Consider the following 20,127-nt stretch of genomic DNA (forward strand, 5'->3'; position numbering starts at 1 on the left):
GTTGGCAGTTGTGCATTAGAAAACAGAGACAGAAACAGAAGGAGATGTGCAGGGTGGTGGGTGCCTGAGCACACTGCTGGGGTGGTGGGTGCCTGAGCACACTGCTGGGGTGGTGGGTGCCTGAGCACACTGCTGGGGTGGTGGGTGCCTGAGCACACTGCTGGGGTGGTGGGTGCCTGAGCACACTGCTGGGGTGGTGGGTGCCTGAGCACACTGCTGGGGTGGTGGGTGCCTGAGCACACTGCTGGGGTGGTGGGTGCCTGAGCACACTGCTGGGGTGGTGGGTGCCTGAGCACACTGCTGGGGTGGTGGGTGCCTGAGCACACTGCTGGGGTGGTGGGTGCCTGAGCACACTGCTGGGGTGGTGGGTGCCTGAGCACACTGCTGGGGTGGTGGGTGCCTGAGCACACTGCTGGGGTGGTGGGTGCCTGAGCACACTGCTGGGGTGGTGGGTGCCTGAGCACACTGCTGGGGTGGTGGGTGCCTGAGCACACTGCTGGGGTGGTGGTGGAAATAAATACAACAGTGCCGTTGAAGAGGCTTTTAGAGGGGCACATGGATATGCAGGAATGGAGGGCCATGGATCATGAGCAGGCAGAGGAGATTAACTTGTTACGCACAGACATTGGACAATAACCACTCCCTCAATGCCAGCAAGATGAAGGAGCAAGGTATTGACTTCAGGAAGCATGGTGAAGTACACCCCCCCCCCCGTGGTGCGGAAGTGGAAATGGTTGAGAGCTTCAGGTTCCTTGGCATTAATACTAACGATGATCTGTCAAGGACCGACCACACTGGTGCAATGGCCAAGAAGGCCCAGCAATGCCTCTGCTTGCTGTGCAGACTGACGAAGTTCAGCATGTCTCTTACAAACTTCTGCAGATGCACAATGGAAAGCATATTGTCGGGTTGTCAGATTGGTGGAACAGCACCTCATATTTCGCCTGGGCAGCTTGCAGCCCAGTGGTATGAACATCGACTTCTCCAACTTTAGATAGTTCCTCTGTCCCTCTCTTCCCCTCCTCCTTCCCAGATCTCCCTCTATCGTCCTGTCTCCACCTATATCCTTCCTTTGTCCCGCCCCCCTGACATCAGTCTGAAGAAGGGTCTCGACCCGAAACGTCACCCATTCCTTCTCTCCTGAGATGCTGCCTGACCTGCTGAGTTACTCCAGTATTTTGTGAATAAATACCTTCGATTTGTACCAGCATCTGCAGTTATTTTCTTATACTGTCGGGTTGCATCGCGGCTAGGTTTGGGAACAGCTCTGCACAAGACCACAAGGAATTGGAATGGAATGGAATGGAATACTTTATGGTCACATGTGACTAGGCACAGTGAAGTTCTTTGCTTGCATACACAATGTATACAAATAGCGGCCACATACAGCGCTGACGGTCACAAAGCACGTCGGCTCCTCCTTCTGTCCCCCCCCCCCCCCCCCCACTACAGCAGTACCCCCTCGCCGGGTCCCCATTGTCCTTTGTTCCTCCCCCCCCCCCCATTGTCCATTGTTCTTCCCCCACCTCTCTCACAGCGGTCTCCCCACGCCGGGTCTTCCATTGTTCTTCCCCTCCCCCTCACGGTGGTCCTCCACACTCTCATCAACCATCGGCCGACCCGCGATGCATTGCCGCCGAGGCCCCATCGTCGCGAGGCTTCACCGTCGCCGGGGCCTCACTGCTGCCGCCGCGAGGCATCACCACCGCCGAGGCCCCATCGTCACGAGGCTTCGCCACGGCCGAGGCCTCTCCTCTGTCGACGCCCCACGTGTCCGTGTTGTCCGTCGGTCGGCGCCATCATCGACCGCTGTTGCGACCTCTGCACGATGCTGCCGAGTCCTCTCCTGAGGCCTCTGTGGTGTTGACCCGGGCCCCAGCCCCGGGCTCCGTCGGCTGTTCCACTGACACGGGCTCTGATCTGCGAGTCGCGGCTCCCTCGTCCAACCGGCCGGGCCCCGACCCGGGCTTCAATTGCAGAGAGTTGTGGATGTAGCCCAGCCCATCGCACAGACCAGACGCTCCACCATTGACTCCATCTACACCTCACGCTGCCACGGAAAAGCAGCAACATAATCAAAGACTTGTCCCACCCCAGTCATTCCTTCTTCTCACTGCTCCTGTCCGGCAGAAGGTACAGAGGTTTGAAGGCACACCCCAGCAGACCCAGGAACAGCCCCTCTATCAGGCTTCTGAATGTGTCCTCCATAAACTAGGGTACTGTTGACTCACCTCTACCCCATTGAGGACATTGGGCTTTGTGTAAGGAACTGGTGTGCTACAATGTTGAGAACGATATTCTGCACTTTATATCTTCCCCTTTGCTCTAACTCTTGTATTGGTTTTGAACTGATTGTATCTATGAACATCTGATCTGTTTGGACGACATGCAAAACATAGCTTTTCAATGTAACTGTATTAGTTTCCCTGTACATGTGACAATGACGTACACCTAATCATTGTGGGCCCAAGGGCTCTTTCCTGTGCTGTCGGTATTCTGGGCTCTATGTAATTCTACCTTTCCATAGCACTGGCCCGTGCACCCAGCCTCTGTTTGTGTGTTACTGCCACATTCAGCGGTGAGGCTAGTGGAGTAGCAGAAGATCCAATCTGTCAGCATCTTGATCTCCAGGCTCAGCTCTGATTTCTCCATCCCAGCAACACTGAAGTTGGGCTCACACCGATCCTCAGGCAAGATGCCATTCGTGGCTCTCCAAAGAATCACTGGTCACAATGAACCCCTTTTAATCTTATAAACATAGAAACAAAAAAATAGGTGCAGGAGTAGGCCATTCAGCCCTTCGAGCCAGCACCGCCACTCAATATGATCATGGCTGATCATCCAGAATCAATTCCCCGTTCATGCTTTCTCCCCATATCCCTTGATTCCTGTAGCTCTAAGAGCTAAATCTAACTCTCTCTTGAAAACATCCAGCGAATTGGCCTCCACTGCCTTCTGTGGCAGAGAATTCCACAGATTCACAACTCTCTGGCTGAAAAAGTTTTTCCTCATCTCAGTCCGAAATGGCCAACCCCTTATTCTTAAACTGTGACCCCTGGTTCTGGACCCCCAACATCGGAAACCTTTTTCCAGCATCCAACCTGTCCAATCCCTTAAGGATTGTATATGTTTCCATAAGATCCTCTCTCGTCCTTCTAAATTCCAGTGAATACAAGCCCAGTCGATCCATCTTGAGAAGCTTCTTGGGGTATTTTCCTTTTGATGTTGCAGCACGGTTGTTCAGGTAGTGTGAAGGAGGAAGCAGCTGGTAGACCTGCTGCCACCCAGCACCAGGGGCCTGGGCTCAATCCTGGCCTCAGGTGCTGTCTGTGTGGAGTTTGCACGTTCTCCCTGTAACCGTGAAGGTTTCCTCTCACATCCCAAAGACGTGTGTGTTTGTATTTAAATTGACCTCTGTAAATTGCCCCTAGTGTGTCGGGAGTGGATGAGAAAGTGGGATAGAGTGGCGCTAGTGTAAATGGGTGATCAATGGTCAGCATGGACTCAGTGGACCGAAGGGTCTGTTTCCATGCTGTTGCAATTCAATGAAAAAAATAACAAATGAACGTAACTTATTGTTGCTGAAACGTTGGCTGTTTGGTTTTGATAACCGCATATGCCTCACGTGTGGTGGCCAGGACATGCTGAAACCGTTTTGGCAGTCAAATAAGCGAGGTCACCTTGCTTTAGCCTGCTGTCAACTGTGAAATGATTTGAGTGTCTCCGCCACTTGGAAACGCTCAGTCGCCTTCCTAAAAATATTAAAACTGTGAAGAAAAGAAAAACACTTCACACAAATAGTGGTGCGTGTATGGAACAAGGTGCCAGAGGAGGTAGTTGAGGCTGGGACTATCCCAACGTTTAAGAAGCAGTTAGACAGGTAGACATGGATAGGACAGGGTTGGTGGGATATGGGCCAAACGCAGGCAGGTGGGACTAGTGCAGCTGGGATATGTTGGCTGGTGTGGGCAAGTTGGGCCAAAGGGCCTGTTTCCACACTGTATCACTCTATGACCCAATGACTTCAATAAATTAAAACCCACCTTTGCTGTCATTCCCATTATTCAAACAAATAAAGTCGTGGTTCCCATGTCAGATCCTCACACAGGGCATCAGATGCATTCCCCAGAGCGGCCAACTAGAAAACAATTTTGGACTCTGTCACTGTACTCTGTGAGGAGCTCAACATGGCAGCGCATGCATGAAACACTGGAAACATCTGACAACATCCTCAGGAATTCCAGGTTCAAGCAGAAAGCTCAAAGTTGCCATGATTTAGGTGGGGGAAACGCTGATGGTAATGCAGACTTTGTTTCGGATGCAAGAACGGTGAAAAACCTTTTAACCTTTCATTGTGCTTTATTCTGATTGGACCTGCGGTACTCACTTTTCCACTCTCGTCAAACTTCCCAACGGAGTCGAACCATTGTCGAGAGCAGAACCATGTTGGCATGATGATGGTGGGGCCGTGGGACGTGAAGACCTAAGACGGAGAGAGCGAGTTTCAATGAATATCACCTTTATACTAAAACTTTCGTTTGTTTGTTTGTTTGTTCCTGAACTAGACGGTACACAATAGCGCGACAATTTTAGCCCCACCTTACTCACCGTCGTCCCTTTGGTGCTAATGGAAGAAGTTTCATTGAAATCGGTGTTATATTTTTTAAGTTATTCACATTTTAAAGTTTAAATCTATCTCCTAGGGAGGGAGGGAGGGAGGTAGAGGGACGGGGGAAGGAGGGAGGGGGGAGTAGGGAGGATAGGAGGGGTTGAGAGGGATGGAGTGCGGGGGAGGAGAAAAGGGGGAGGGGAGGGGGGATGGAGGGGGAGGGGAGAGAGGAGGGAGGGGGAGGGAGAGAGGGGAGGGGGGAGGAGAGGGTGCTGCACCAATGCAGGAGAGGTTTGGGCCCAACGGGTCCACTTGGTCTAGTACTGTCTAAATCTGAGAAGCAGGCATGCATTTTACCATTTCACCCCTCATAAGAACTAGAGCATGGACTGGACTTTGAAAATGGCGTCAAAACATGGCGCCTCTTGCATGCGGGCTCAGTGGACTATTTCTGTACACTTGTTGATCAGGGATGTGCTTGGGTGTGGGAATACTCTACTGGCATACACGTGGAGAAAACAAAATCACTGTCCTTTTGAACCATTGAGCCATTACTAAAACTTATTAGAAGTACTTACTAGAAATGACCATCTTCTGCTCCTTTACATTTAAAACTCATATGTTCCGTAACTTCTTACATTACACATTCACCCCTCAGAATCTGATTCACCCTTTGTTGCTCATTGATTTATTTTGCCTCTGCTGCAATGCTCTTGCCCAAGGGGTAACCCTCTGGTCTGACTGCCTTTCTTTTTCTGGTCTCTACACCTCTACCTTCACATCCGTCCAGGGACCAAGGAAGTCCTTCCAGGAGAGACAGTGGTTCACAGGCACCTCCTCTAATCTCAACTCCTGTACTTGGTGCTCCCTCTATGCGGCAGCAAGCGTAGACTAGGCAGATGTTCAGTCAAATACTTATGCTCGCTCTGCCAAGTCTTACTCGATCTCCTGGTTGCTATCCATTTTAACTTCTTATCCCCATACTGACCAACCTGACAAGGGCCTCCCCCATTGTCAAAGTGAAGCCACAAGCACACTGGAGGAACAGCATCTCATATTCCTCTGGACAACCCAATAATCTGGATGTGCACCCATTTCTCCCACTGTCCCGTCCCTCTTTCCCCTTCCCCCTGTCACAGGCCACTATTTCCCTTCCCCGGGCCTCATAATTCCTGCCTTTTTTCTCCTTATCTCATGGCCTTTTGTCTCCTTTTCAACTGCAGCCCTTGTCCACCCATCTGCCAGTCCCCCATCATTTGTATCCACCTATCACTTCCCTGTCCATGTCCCGCCCCCACCTCTCTTCCAGCTTTCACCCTCCTACTACAATCACTGAAAAGGAGTCCCGACCCAAAACGTCACCTGTCCATGTTCTCCAGAGATGCTGCCTGACCCGCTGAGTTACTCCAGCACTCTGTGAAACGTCACCTATCCATGTTCTCCAGGGATGCTGCCCGACCCGCTGAGTTACTCCAGCACTCTGTGAAACGTCACCTATCCATGTTCTCCAGAGATGCTGCCCGGCCCGCTGAGTTACTCCAGCACTCTGTGAAACATCACCTATCCGTGTTCTCCAGAGATGCTGCCTGACCCGCTGAGGTACTCCAGCATGTTATGTTTTTTGCTCAAGGTTCCAGCATATGCAGTCCCTTGCGTCTGCTTTCCTTAGCCTGTCCTTCATATCACAGCTTAGTTCATGGACAAACCTGATTGTAGATAAATCTTCCAATTAGCTCGAGCCGAGTCTATGACTGGCCATATCGACAGCAGAAACCCCACTTTGTAAATCCAAATGGTTATAGCAGAGTATTTCTACCAATTTTTACCAATCACTGTTTACTATTTACCTCCCACACAGCTCCGATTAATGTGTGGTCATGTCAGAATGGTTCCTTAGCTGAATGTTCATTTCTTAGTGCAATAAATGTTTTAAAGCCAATACATCACTCCTCCTACCGCTGTTGCGTTTGACATCAGTGATTAGACTTGAAACCCGCCTGAGGTCTAAATTCCACAACTACTCAACCGATTAAAATAAAAACACAGTTCCCACTCGTCTTTCCCATTACCTTCTTTTCAAAACTAATTTGTTTAACTAGCCAGCGTCGACAGCTCCATCAACTGAAAGGAAAGGCCGAGTCCTTCGATGAGTAGAGTTGCTGGAGGTTCAGACAATATCCCAGTGCGTACATCCACGAGATTTCAACAGTGTGACATAAAAACGGGAAATTTTGTGACATTTTGCCATGGCATATCCGTGATTAACTGAGATTTCTTGTAAAATCAATCCGGTGCGTCCGGGATCTAATACGTTGTAACTTTTAGTTTAGATTAGTTTAGTTTTTTGAGGATAAAAAATAGGTGTTTACATGTTGCCCTCATCATTTATTTAGAGATACAGCGCGGAAACAGGCCCTTCGGCCCACCGTCCACGCCGCCCAGCGAGCCCCGCACATTAACACTATCCTACACCCACTAGGGACAATTTTTACATTTGCCCAGTCAATTAACCTACATACCTGTACGTTTTCGGAGTGTGGGAGTAAACCGAAGATCTCGGAGAAAACCCACGCAGGTCACGAGGAGAGCGTACAAACTCCGTACAGACGGCGCCCGTAGTCAGGATCGAACCTGAGTCTCCGGCGCTGCATTCGCTGTAAGGCAGCAACTCTACCGCTGCGCCACCGTGCCGCCCCCTCTTTTGTACAACACACGTTTTCCTTTATAATAACTCCACGGGAGAAAACACTGAACAAAGTGGATCAAGGACTGTGGCTTCTCACTCTGCACTTCTGCCACAGATACATGTTGCAAGTTTTGAACTATGACATAAAAATTAAGCCATAACCAATTAGTGAAGAACTAGGCAGGATTGTTTGTGGGATGTTTGCACTTTGCCAAATCACATCCAGCAATTATAACTTGGTTCCCTCACAGTCTCAGCCTTAAATTCCCAGAAACTTGGAACAATATTCGTGAACGGCGGAGATATCCAGAGGGTTGCTAGGCTTACTCCAGTTCCTACTTCATTTATCTTTGTACCCAGCTTGTACAAAATATGTGACTTCAAGACTGTGTTTCTCTTTTGGATCTGTCATTCCAGTCCTATTCCCACCTGACAACATTTCTATTTTTTTATATATCAAAAAATATATTCAATTATTTAATAACAATATTTACAATGCAATAAAACCAAACAGAACCCACCACCACAATACAATACAAACAAATATACCAAATGAAAGTATTATACAACTATATTACAATCCCCATCCAGGATGCATCCAATCCCCTTACAACATTTCTTGGCAGGTACATAGAACGTAGAACAACACAGGGTCAGACAGGAGCTCTGGAGAAAAGGAATAGGTGACGTTTCGGGTCGAGACCCTTCTTCAGACTGAAGGGTCTCGACCTGAAACGTCACCTCTTCCTTTTCTCCAGAGATGCTGTTTGACCCACTGAGTTACTCCAGCATTTTGTGTCTATCATCGGTTTAAACCAGCATTTGCAGTCCCTTCCTGCATAGTACAGCAGAGTCCAGGAACAGGCCCTTCGGCCCACAGTGTCTGTGCCGTACATGGTGCCAAGTTCAACAAATCCCCCCTGCCCACAAGTGATCCATATCCCTCCATGGTTAAGTTAGAAAATATATTTCATTTTCTTTATATTCTGGTGGCCGTACGATGTTCAGCACTCTAATTTGGAAGTCAAGCTACTTGAAACAAATAGGCCACATTTTAGTTACAGGTCATAAAACTAAAACCCAGAAATTGTGGTTTCAGCTGAGATTCTTGGTAAACCCATGGAGGCCTCTTCAGAGTGTGGCTGCCTGTGCTATAATCAAAAGTTATTCTGTTAAGTTGCAATACAACAGAGCCTTTCTTTAAAGCAGTTTCTACAACTGAACTGAAGGAATGCCACTGTGAAGGAGCTCTAAAAGTGGTTTTCTCTTCTACTGTGGACACAAGTCAAATCTGTTGCCAAGAAACTTCACACTATGTCACAATATTGCGCTCCTTACAGCACAGATAAATCATGGCACCACTTCCATTGTACGGCATTAGCACGTCTGGTAACATCCACAGAAGCAGAGAAATGCGTTGGACTCCTTTCAAGACACCTGACCATCTTATAAACTAGACTCGATTCTCCCACGTTAAGTTAATTCGTCAGGTCGTATTTATTGTCAAATGCACAGGTGCAAGAAGGTACATGTACAATGAACATCGTGCCTGCAGCAGCACCACAGGGACATAGGTTCAGACAGCACGTGAAGACACAAATTATACATAAACCCTCCCCGACAGTGAAAAGAAAACGACCGTGCAAAAAGCAAGACACTTGTTTAAAACACAATTAGAAAACAAGTCCACAGTGACAGTGTAAGACGTGGTCCATTGTTTTCCATTGCCAGAGTAGGATTTGGACAGTGCAAGTTGGGTCAAGAACTTGATGGTTGTAGAAAAGTGGCCGTTCCTGTATGTGGTGGTGTGGGACACCAAGCTTCAATACTTCCTGCCTGATGGTAGAGTGAGAAGAGGGCATGGCCCGAACGGTGAGGGTCCTTGATGATAGATGCCAGTTACTTGAGGCAGTACCTCATGTAGACGCTTTCAGTGGTGGAGAGGGCGGTGGTCACATTCTCAGCAGCCTACCTACAACATGCAAGTGCTCTTGAGATCTCTCAGCCATGGTCCATTCCAGGAAGTTGAACACATAAAGGAATAAAGGGATACTATGCACAGGGTGGGAAGGTAGGAATGTCAGAGGATCAGTCCTTATTAATGTATCAGAAGGAATTGCAGATGCCGGTCTATATCGAAGATAGACACAAAATGCCGGAGTAACTCAGCGGGACAGGCAACATCTCTGGAGAGAAGGAATGGGTGACATTTCACTGTCGAGACCCTTCGACCCAAAGCATCACCCATTCCCTCTCTCCAGAGAAGTTGCCTGTCCATTCTGTCTGTCCCGCAGAGTTACTCCAGCATTTTATGTCTATCAGTCGTTATTATATCAGTGAACAGAAGAGAAGGATCATATGGTCTGTTTCTTCCCCTATTTTATACTCTTGTAACTGTGGGTGAAGCTTTGATGCATTACTGAACAAATTACATCTTCAACCTTATTTTTTTCTATCATTCAGAGGATGTGGGATTGTTTATTGTCTTGAGAAGATTAGAGTTTAGTTTTATTTCACAAAGTGCTGGAGTAACTCAACAGGTCAGGCAGCATCTCAGGAGAGAAGGAACAGGTGACGTTTCGGGTCGAGACCCTTCTTCAGTCTGAAGAAGGGTCTCGACCCGAAACGTCACCCATTTCTTCTCTCCTGAGATGCTGCCTGACCTGCTGAGTTACTCCAGCACTTTGTGAAATAAATACCTTCGATTTGTACCAGCATCTGCAGTTATTTTCTTACATAGTTTCGTTTTAGATTATCTTAGAGATACAGTGCGGAAACAGGCCCTTCGGCCCACCGAGTCCGTGCCGGCCGGAGATCCCCCCCCACACTAACACTACCCTTCACACACCATGGGCAATTTACAATTTTACATAAACCAATTAACCTACATACCGGTACGTCTTTGGAGTGTGGGTGGAAACCAGAGTTCCCGGAGAAAACCCACGTAGGTCACGGCGAGAACGTACAAAGTCCGTACAGGCAGCAACCGTGATCAGGATCGAACCCGCGTCTCCGGCGCTGTAAGTCAGCAACTCCACTGCTGCACCAGAGATTGTGGGAGCTGCTACCTTCATGGTCCCACATGCCCAGGCACAGTGACGATGCAGTTTATGTGCTGAGATCGTACCCATTGCTCTGTGTGGTACACCCAGAGCTATTTGTTTTACCATTTCACTTGGAGACATTAAATGCCAGGCATGTGAGGAACAGTAGAAATTATTTCCCCAAAGGTCATTAGCTTTGTTTTTAATCATAATCCATGATTTCTGAACCAGTATTACTGAAGTAACACTCAAGTTTTTTGTTAATTGAATTTGTATTCCATGGCGGGATTTGAAGGCGTTTCTTGATCATGAACCTAGGCCCCTGGATTACTAGTTCAGCAATGTAATCATATCCCAGTGCCCCATGCAGCCTTATGTAAGATGGTGTGGAATTAATGACACACCATAATTCTTTGAGTCTTGTTCGATCTGAGGAGCCTTCAATTAGTCATATAAAACAAAGAAATTTTTTTTGGCTGGTGTGATATAAATTACAATATCAGAGGGTGTAATCTAACTTCAAGTCCCCCTCCCACTCCCAGTCTGACCTTTCTGTCATGAGCCTCCTCCAGTGTCATAGTGAGGCCCACCGGAAATTGGAGGAACAGCACCTCATATTTCGCTTGGGCAGCTTACAGCCCAGCGGTATGAACATTGACTTCTCTAACTTTAGATAGTTCCTCTGTCCCTCTCTTCCCCTCCCCCCCCCCTCCTCCTTCCTAGTTCTCCCACTGTCTTCCTGTCTCCACCTACATCCTTTCTTTGTCCCGCCTCCCCCCCCCCCCGACATCAGTCTGAAGAAGGGTCTCGACCCGAAACGTCACCCATTCCTTCTCTTCAGGATGCTGCCTGAACTGCTGAGTTACTCCAGCGTTTTGTGATGCCTAATCTAAAACCATGTTCCATTCCCCCAGCAGTTTATCATACTTTATTCAGCATAGAAAATAAATGTGACAAGTCGTGGTGAAAAGCAATTATTGGTATTGTTTTACTGTGGTCACGTGTACCGAGATGCAGTGAAAAACTATTTTGCACGCTATCCAGTCAAATCAAATCAGTATATCAGGTGCTGGCAAAGAGGAAATAAACAGAGTTCACAGTGAAGATTGCAGTCTAAGCACTGAGATTTCACCCAGAGCTCGTGATGCTACTACTGAGTGGAAAATTAAATGTATTCTGTCACAAATATAGAATTAGTTTTGCTTTGTAAAGCATGCCCATTCTTGAGATGGCTTGCCATCCCATTGCACAGCAGAACTCCCTCAAGGACACCTCCAGAAACATCAGGTTTCAATTGATCTCAGCAGTCTGTCAGCATGTGCCACCCCTACAAAGCCGATTCACACTGAAACCCCTGTCCGGTTAACTCAATCCAAACCCACAATAGTAAGTGGGAGTGAGAAGCAATGTCTGTGCTCCTGACTCCAGCGGTACAAAGATATCATTGTGTTAGTCACAAGAAAGATGCTGAAATCTTTCCAAACAGCCAACTCATAACTGCGTCTTTGTGTATGGGACTTAGTTAAAAATTGTTGGAATAGCCATGTGAAGTGACAGCAATACTCAGCAACATAAGCACAAGATCCAAATTATTTTGTTAAATCAAAGTAATAAATCTGGTTTGTACCAGAACACTAATATCGGAATCCAAATATTAGTCTGAATCTGGTCCCAGGAAGCCACAGTGGATTTAGACCAAAGCAACCTTTCAGGAGATCTAAACAGTTGCTTCAGCTTTCGATTGAATTTTCACTCCCTGCTCACATTTTGTTCGGTACCAAGAGTTCTCTCGGAAACATGCTCCTAGTGAGCGAAAGGCTCTCGTTTGTGTGGAGGTGAGGGTGGAACAGCTAACAGAGCTGCCGCCTTCCACCTTCAGTGACTGGACTCTATCCGGACCACCTATGCTGTGTGTGTGGAGTTTGCACGTTCTCCCAGTGACTGCGTGCATTTCAATTGCGCTCTAGTAATTCTGAGTGCTCTGGTTTCCCCCCACATCGCACCTCTCCTCCAACCTTCGACCTCTTACTGCAATCAGTCTGAAGAAGGGTCACGACCAGTAACATCGCCTATTCATGCTCTTCAGAGATGTTGCCTGACCCGCTGAGTTACTCCAGCACTTTGCGTTTTTTTGCTCAAGTTTCCAGTATCTGCAGTTCCTTGTATCTCCCAGGGTTGTATGGTTGATGGGTAAATTGGCCACTGTACACAGCTCCCAATGTGTAGGTGAGTGGTAGGCTCTGGGGAAGTTGATAGGAATGTGGGGAGAGTTTAAAAAGTGTGCTAGTGAAGATGGGTGTTTGGTGCGAACATCTGCATCCTTGTTCCAGGACTCTGAACGAACGTGGCTGCTGAAAAAGAATGGAAAGGGCTTCACTGACAACCACTGGAGTAAGTATTTTCACGGGGAATGCATCTCATTCTAGTTCTTTGCATGAAGTTGTTTTTTGCAGATGTGGTGAATCGAGAGAATGCTTGGTATTTCTTATTATTTTCTAACGGAGCCCTTTGATGTTACGAGTATTTAGGCTGGTATTTAGGCTGCCGGGATTAAGAAGGGCTGCTAATTGCCAATGTAGGAATTTGGAAAGAAATGTAACGCAATGTGCTCCCAGAGGGCAAGCAAAGATGTTGTTGAGAATGGCACCTGGAAGCATCTGGAAGCCTGGGCTAAACTGGTGACAATAGGAATAAGGGGGAAACCCCTCCATCGGATGGAATCAGACCTAGCACAAAGGAAGATACAAGATGCTCCCCGATTTACGATGCTTCAACTTACGATATTTCGACGTTACTATGGTGCAAAAGCTGGGCAACGGCATCGAGCCGCAGCACGCTTCCAGCCACGTGATCAAGTGTATTCAATGCATTTTCGACTTACGATATTTTCGATTTACAGTGGGTTTATCGGAACGTGACCCCACGGTAGGTCGACGAGCACCTGTAGTTACGGTAGAAAGACGCAAAGTGCTGGAGTAACTCAGCGGGTCAGGCACCACTCCTTCCTCTTCTTGCGTTTGAGGCAGCAGAAGTTATGTAACGCCCTCCAGGCGCTGTAGCCAGTGCAATGTGCTGTTGTCGAGGGCCGTGAGGTCTACCCCTCCACCAGGGGGACGGAGGACAGTGCAGTCGAGAATGCCGCGCTGCGCTGTTTGCTGGTCTGCTCCACACATGCAGGCTGCTGATGGACGCAACCCCCAACGATGCACGTTGGCGTTGAACCGGCCGACCTCTGTGCGGAGCCGGTTCAGGGCGGCCCTCTCTTTGCGGGGCATGTCCGAGCCGGGTGGGGCTGTGGTGTTCGGTGCGACAGTGAATTGAGGAGGTGGCGATGTCTGTTCCCAGCTGGTTCTCCGTACTCCTAGTCTGTTGAAACCGGAGCCACAGAGGGTCGCTGCATGACAGGAGAAAGGGCGACGAGATGACAGGCGTTGATGTCCCAGTTGCTGTGAATCCTGGGCGAGGGGGTGCAAAAGATGTTTGGCGTCCGATGCGGCCTTGCACAACAGCCTATGAGTGAAGAACTCCTATGAGTCCAGCACTCCTGGTGCACATGGACAGACTATGCTCCCGGTCAGGACCCTGACTCCTAGTTCTCCAGGGATGCTGCCTGACCCCACTCATTTACTCCAGCACTTTGTGTCCTTCTTTGTAAACCAACATCTGCATTTCTTTGTTGACACCAGATATTTACGGGTGGCTGGATGCCAATCATCTACGCAGGAGTTCCTCGTGCTGGTGCCCGAGGTCCAACCATCTGTGTCTACAAATAGTGGATTCCTTGTCTATCTTGAGCAACCAAACAGGTCCACCACCAATTTTCAAGCAAGTTTTCAATTTTAAAGGAGATGACCCGGCATCTCCTTTAATCTGGTCAAAATTACTAGAGCGCAATTGAGATCTCCCCCCCCCCCCTCCCCCCCGGAGTCCCCCCAAAAATGTGGCGCCCAGACCAGGTGAGGCGGCCGATCTCTACCTCATCAAGACTTCCGCAACAGATTGGTGGGTTTAATTCGACTGCCCCGACTGCGGGAGAATAAAGAGGGAGGAAATTGGACTTTATTGCCTTCCGTCACAGTGAGGAATGTGGGGAACCCGCTGTGGTGGATGTTAATGTTAAGTTCTATGTAGTTGTTGCTTTTCTTTAGTATGGCTGTATGGTAATTCGCATATCACTCTACCTTAATTGGTACACGTGACAATAAAAGACCTTTGAATCCTTTGAATTTGCCACCTGCGGCCGAGGCTCTGGAACTCTGGCCTGGCTGACAATAGACAATAGACAATAAGTGCAGGAGTAGGCCATTCGGCCCTTTGAGCCAGCACCATCGGCTGGAGCCGGTGGATTTGTTTCCACAGCCGACTTCTGTGTCCGCCGTTGTGGCCTGGGATCGCGGTGACCGAGGTGGGCGTTCCAGTATCGTCGGACTCCCCACGGAGGCCCTGGCCTATGTTGGTGCTGGCAAACTGATAATCCGGCAAGACCCTGGAAGCACGGTTAGCGGAAAATCAGTGGTGGACCTGCACTGTAAATTTAGAGCAACCCAACTAGATGAAAATTCCAGTTCAATACAAGTTCAGCCACATGTGTTGCCTGCACTTAAAACGAGCGTCAGTTCTGTGACTTGTAGACGCCTCTCCCCCCACCACTTTCTCACATGTACGCATGGAAGTTAGCCAGGTCATGTCAAAACAAGCAATTTATTCCGCTATAAAGCTAGTTCTATCAAGATCGCCCGTCACTATGACATCGAGTATGCAGCAAGGGCAACTTCCCAGGAATTACAAGCATTTAGTATCAGTCCCAACTCTTTTGATAGCACCCTCACCTCTGGATGCCGGGGCTACAGATGCTGAAATCCCGTCCAGAATCATAGCTGAGGGAGTGCAGCATGAGTGGGGATACCAGCGTTGCAGGAGACATTATTGTCACGTCCCAAACACAACAACGAAAAATGCCTTCTGCCCCTTTGTGTGTATGTAATCAAAATCCCATGACACCATTATGAAAGAAACTATGAAGTCCTTCCTGATGGTGCGACTAGTTTAGTTTAGTTTAGAGCCTTAACACTAACACTAACCCTCGTTTAGAGATGCAGCATGGAAACAGGCCCTTCGGCCCACTGAGTCCATGCTGGCCAATGAATACCCCCGTACACTAATTCTATGTCATCCCTTTCTCTACACACACGAGGGGCAATTTACAGAGGCCAGCTAACCTACAAACCTGCACGTCGTTGGAATGTGGGAGGAAACCAGAGCACCCGGAGAAAACCCACACGGTCACAGGTAGAACATACCCACTCCGTACAGACAGCACCCGTAGTCAGGATCGAACCCGGGTCTCTGGTGCTGTAAGGCAGGAACGCCACCGCTGCACCACTGTGCTGCTCAAAGGTGATGTCTCAGCCAATATCACTGAGAGAGATTATCGTACGCTCGGTCCAGGGGGGCCCTGGGGGATTTCCAGGACCGTTGGGTACCGCGTGGGGTGGAAGTCATCCTCGATGGGGATTGTAATATAGTCATATAGTACTTCATTTAGTGTAGTTGTTTGACTCGTATTATGGTGGTGAGTATTGGAAATATTATTTTTAATAATTGATTAAATTATTTTTGATTTTTTTTAAAGAGATTATCGTACGTGTATTGGGTGCCTTGCAGTGTATGAATTGTCTGATATGCTCCCTATCTTACAAAAATGTGCCCTGGTTGCCAAGCCTTGAATTTCAAGGTGGAGGGGAAAACATAAGGAGATAAGAAATAGAAACAGGGGGAGGCCGCTCAGCCCTTTGCACCCGCACTATCACCCAATACAGCGGATCTACTGGCCCAGCACACTTGCCTGCACAAGCCTGTACTTCACTAGATTCCTTTACTAGGCAGAAATCCACCAGTCTGTTTTGTCCACTCAGTGGCTGAGCCTCCACATCCTTGTTAGGAAGGGGCGGGACCGGCGGGGGACCGGCGAGAACAAAGGGGGGACCTGGCGGGGGGGTGGAGAACAAAGGGGGGACCTGGCGGGGGGGGGGAGTGTGGAGAACAATGGGGGGACCTGGTGGGGGGGGGTGGCAAGAACAAAGGGGGGACCTGGTGGGGGGGAGGGGGTGGCAAGAACAAAGGGGGGACCTGGCGGGGGGGGGGGTGGAGAACAAAGGGGGGACCTGGCGGGGGGGGGGGTGTGGAGAACAAAGAGGGAACTTGGCGGGGGGGGGGGGGGTGTGGAGAACAAAGGGGGGACATAGCGGGGGGGGGGGTGCCAAGAACAAAGGGGGGACCTGGCAGGGGGGGGAGGAGGCTTGCTGCCATGTGACCATATCACCCCCGTCCTTTATAAACTCCACTGGCTCCCCATCCCCCAGAGAATCCAGTACAAAATCCTCCTCATGACCTACAAAGCCCTCCATAACCTGGCCCCATCCTACCTGACCGACCTCCTCCACAGGCACACTCCCACCTGCACCCTCCGCTCTGCCGCTGCCAATCTCCTATCCCCCCACATCCGGACCAAACTCAGATCCTGGGGGGACAGGGCTTTCTCCATCGCTGCTCCCACCCTATGGAACTCACTACCCCAAACCGTTAGAGACTCCCCCACACTCACCACATTCAAAACTTCGCTGAAGTCTCACCTGTTCAGTACTGCCTTCAACCACTGAAGGTCACCTCACCTTCTGTCTCCTTTCTCTGTTCGTTTATTTATTTACTTATTTATCTATTTATTAATTTCCCTATGTTCTCTAAATCTCTGTAAAGCGTCTTTGAGTATATGAAAAGCGCTATATAAATAAAATACATTATTATTATTATTATTATTATGTGCGGCGGCAGGCAGTAGATAGGAAGGTGCACCCCACATTCTCTTCCCCTTACAGTCCCGCAGGGTTGAGGATGATTTGTTTCTACCCATTTCTGAGGGCAACGTGGGACCCACAGACACTGCCACAAGTGGGTTGTGTTTCGTTTAGTTTAGTTTAGAGATACAGCGCGGAAACAGGCCCACCAAATCCGCGCCAACCAGTGATCCCAATACACTCGTATTATTCTGCAGACGAGGGACAATTTACAATTAACAAAGCCAAATGAACCTACAAACCTGTACATCTTTAGAGTGTGGGAGGAAACCGGAGCACCTGGAGAAAACCCACAAGCTCACTTTTGACGGGGTGGCTGGGTGGGTAGTTTAGGATGTCGAGCACTCTGCCTGGTACGTACGCCAGGTGTCTCTGTGATTACGAGGAATGGTTCTTAACACTGCTCCAAATGCTGTTTCTCCTTGTGGGACATGGGAACATTATTGGCAGGCTGGGGGAGGATTTTTGTTTTTGGGTGTAATTCTAACTTGACCCCTACATAACATTCATTGCACTAACACGCCCTCACCTCGACTCCCAGATCCCCCATCCTGTCATGTGCACGTTACGTCATTCAACATCTTCCAGATCAGTCACCCAACCAAGATAGCCAAACATTGGGTTTGGCACCCAACCTACCCTCCCTCTTAAGAGAGAAACTTTGATTCACTGACTTGGGGAAAAGCTTCTGCTCCCTGGTAAAAAGCAGCTATTTGAAGCATAAATGAACCGAGTCTTCACCAACAGCGGTGGGGCGGTGGCACAGCGGTACAATTACTGCCATAAAGCGCCAGAGACCCGGGTTCAGTCCTGACTAAAGGTGCTGTCTGTATGGAGTTTGTATGTTCTCCCTGTGACCGCGTGGGTTTTCTCCGGGTGTTCCAGTTTCTCCCCGCCCTCCAAAGACGTACAGGTTTGTAGTTCGATTGGCGTTGGTAAAGATTGTAAATTGTCCCTGGTGTGTCGGATAGTGTTACGAGTGTGGGGTGATTGACGGTCGGCGTGGACTCGGTGGGCCGAAGGGCCTGTTTCTGCACGTTTCTCTAAACTAAACTAAACTAAAAAGATCTTCTGCTGGCGAACGTTTCTATGTCATTGTTAAAAAGTGTGTAGCTGGATTTAAGATCAGCAAAGCAAGAAAAGAAATCATGTTCAACCAAAATAGTTTCTATACGGCTTGAATCTCTTAAGTGTATGAGGTGACTTCAATTGGTATTGTGGGTTGGAGATCAATGTCAACATTATTATTGGCTTCACCAAGTACATTACTGTGGCATCAGCACAAGAGAGACTTGCATACTTGGCAATGCATTATAATTCTGGTCGCAAAGAACAGCATATGCTGGAACCTTGAACAAAACATCAAATGTTTGAGTTACTCAATGTGTCAGGCAGCTTCTGTGGAGGGAATGGGTGATTATATTTTTAAATTTCTTTTTTTTTAAATGGAATACACTGCTTCAAAAAAAGCTCAAAGATTTATAGGTTGAAATCTGCTGTGCTGGTTTGTTATTTAAAATAACCAAAAGTGTGGTGAGTGTGTACAACAGGCAGCTAATACTCCAACAGATGTTAAGTGCAGGCAACCAGTTTTCCTCTAATTGTGATTTTCCCCTAATTCAGCAACACAGCGAGAGCATAAAGTGACCAGATAGTGAAGAGAGGCACAAAACACTGGAGTAACTCTGCGGGATAGGCAGCATCTCTGGAGAGAAGGAATGGGTGACGTTTCGGGTCGAGACCTTTCTACGGACTCTATTGTGAAACTGCTTGCACATACCACTGAACAAAGTACAAAGGGAGAAGAATTTAAGAGCTGCAGATCATATCATATCATATCATATATGTACAGCCGGAAACAGGCCTTTTCGGCCCTCCAAGTCCGTGCCGCCCAGCGATCCCCGTACACTAACACTATCCTACACACACTAGGGACAATTTTTACATTTACCCAGCCAATTAACCTACATACCTGTACGTCTTTGGAGTGTGGGAGGAAACCGAAGATCTCGGAGAAACCCCACGCAGGTCACGGGGAGAACGTACAAACTCCTTACAGTGCAGCACCCGTAGTCAGGATCGAACCTGAGTCTCCGGCGCTGCATTCGCTGTAAAGCAGCAACTCTACCGCTGCGCTACCGCTATACAAAATGGCACAAAGTGCTGGAGTAACTCAGCAGGTCAGGCACCATCTTTGCAGAACACGGAGAGGTGATGTTTCAAGGAAAGACCTTTCTGAAGGATGGTCACCTATCCATGCTCCTCATCTGCTGAGTTACTCCAGCACTTTGTACAAAGGGACATTCCGCATTTTGGGCTAAATTGGTTTGTCCCGTACGGGACCGCCCTTGTCCCGTATTAGGCCTGGACGGCGCTGTAGGCCTGGACACTGTAGGCCCGATCACTATAGGCCCGGACACTGTAGCCCGGGGGCCCCAGCAGGCCCGGACAGTGTAAGCCCGGGCGCCGCCTGGCGGAGGTTACGTAGCAACCCGCCTCCCGGCCCGGGTGGCTGGCATTAGTGGAGCGGGAGCATGTGGCCGCTGGCTGGGTGACATCACCCTTTGTCCCTTATTTGGGAGTGAGGAAGTTGGCAACCCTAACAAAGAGGGACCCTGTATCTCCCTGATACAGCTGGTCAATCTTTAAAATATGGATGAATAAATTATATTTTTCTCTCCAAATTCCAATCGCAGTAACACCAGCTACAAAATGTTGATCAAAGAATAAATCCCTAGAGATAAAAAGTGGATTTCCAATTAAGGGCAGCACATGAGAATCACTCATCTGTACCAATATCTGGAAACAGGCTGAGGGAATATGCTTGAAAATACACAGCTCATTAAAGAAGAGTCAAACAAAGTCGATTTGACACAATGTGGTTTTAATAAAATAACTCCAGAACCCTTTGGAAATAAAGCAGAACTATTCGTT

General features: G+C 48.5%; 1 protein-coding gene across 1 annotated transcript in view; it reads right to left on the bottom strand.

Moving 5' to 3' along the window:
* Nucleotides 1-20,127, bottom strand: part of LOC144594895 (queuosine-tRNA galactosyltransferase-like) — a 293,958-nt gene that overhangs the window by 122,027 nt on the left and 151,804 nt on the right. The window contains exon 2 of the mRNA XM_078401817.1: nucleotides 4,388-4,483. Within this exon, the coding sequence (XP_078257943.1) occupies nucleotides 4,388-4,453 (66 nt within the window). The 5' untranslated portion in view covers nucleotides 4,454-4,483. The remainder of the gene's footprint in view (nucleotides 1-4,387; nucleotides 4,484-20,127) is intronic.

The sequence above is a fragment of the Rhinoraja longicauda genome, chromosome 6 (assembly GCF_053455715.1).
Source record: "Rhinoraja longicauda isolate Sanriku21f chromosome 6, sRhiLon1.1, whole genome shotgun sequence".
Taxonomy (NCBI): domain Eukaryota; kingdom Metazoa; phylum Chordata; class Chondrichthyes; order Rajiformes; family Arhynchobatidae; genus Rhinoraja; species Rhinoraja longicauda.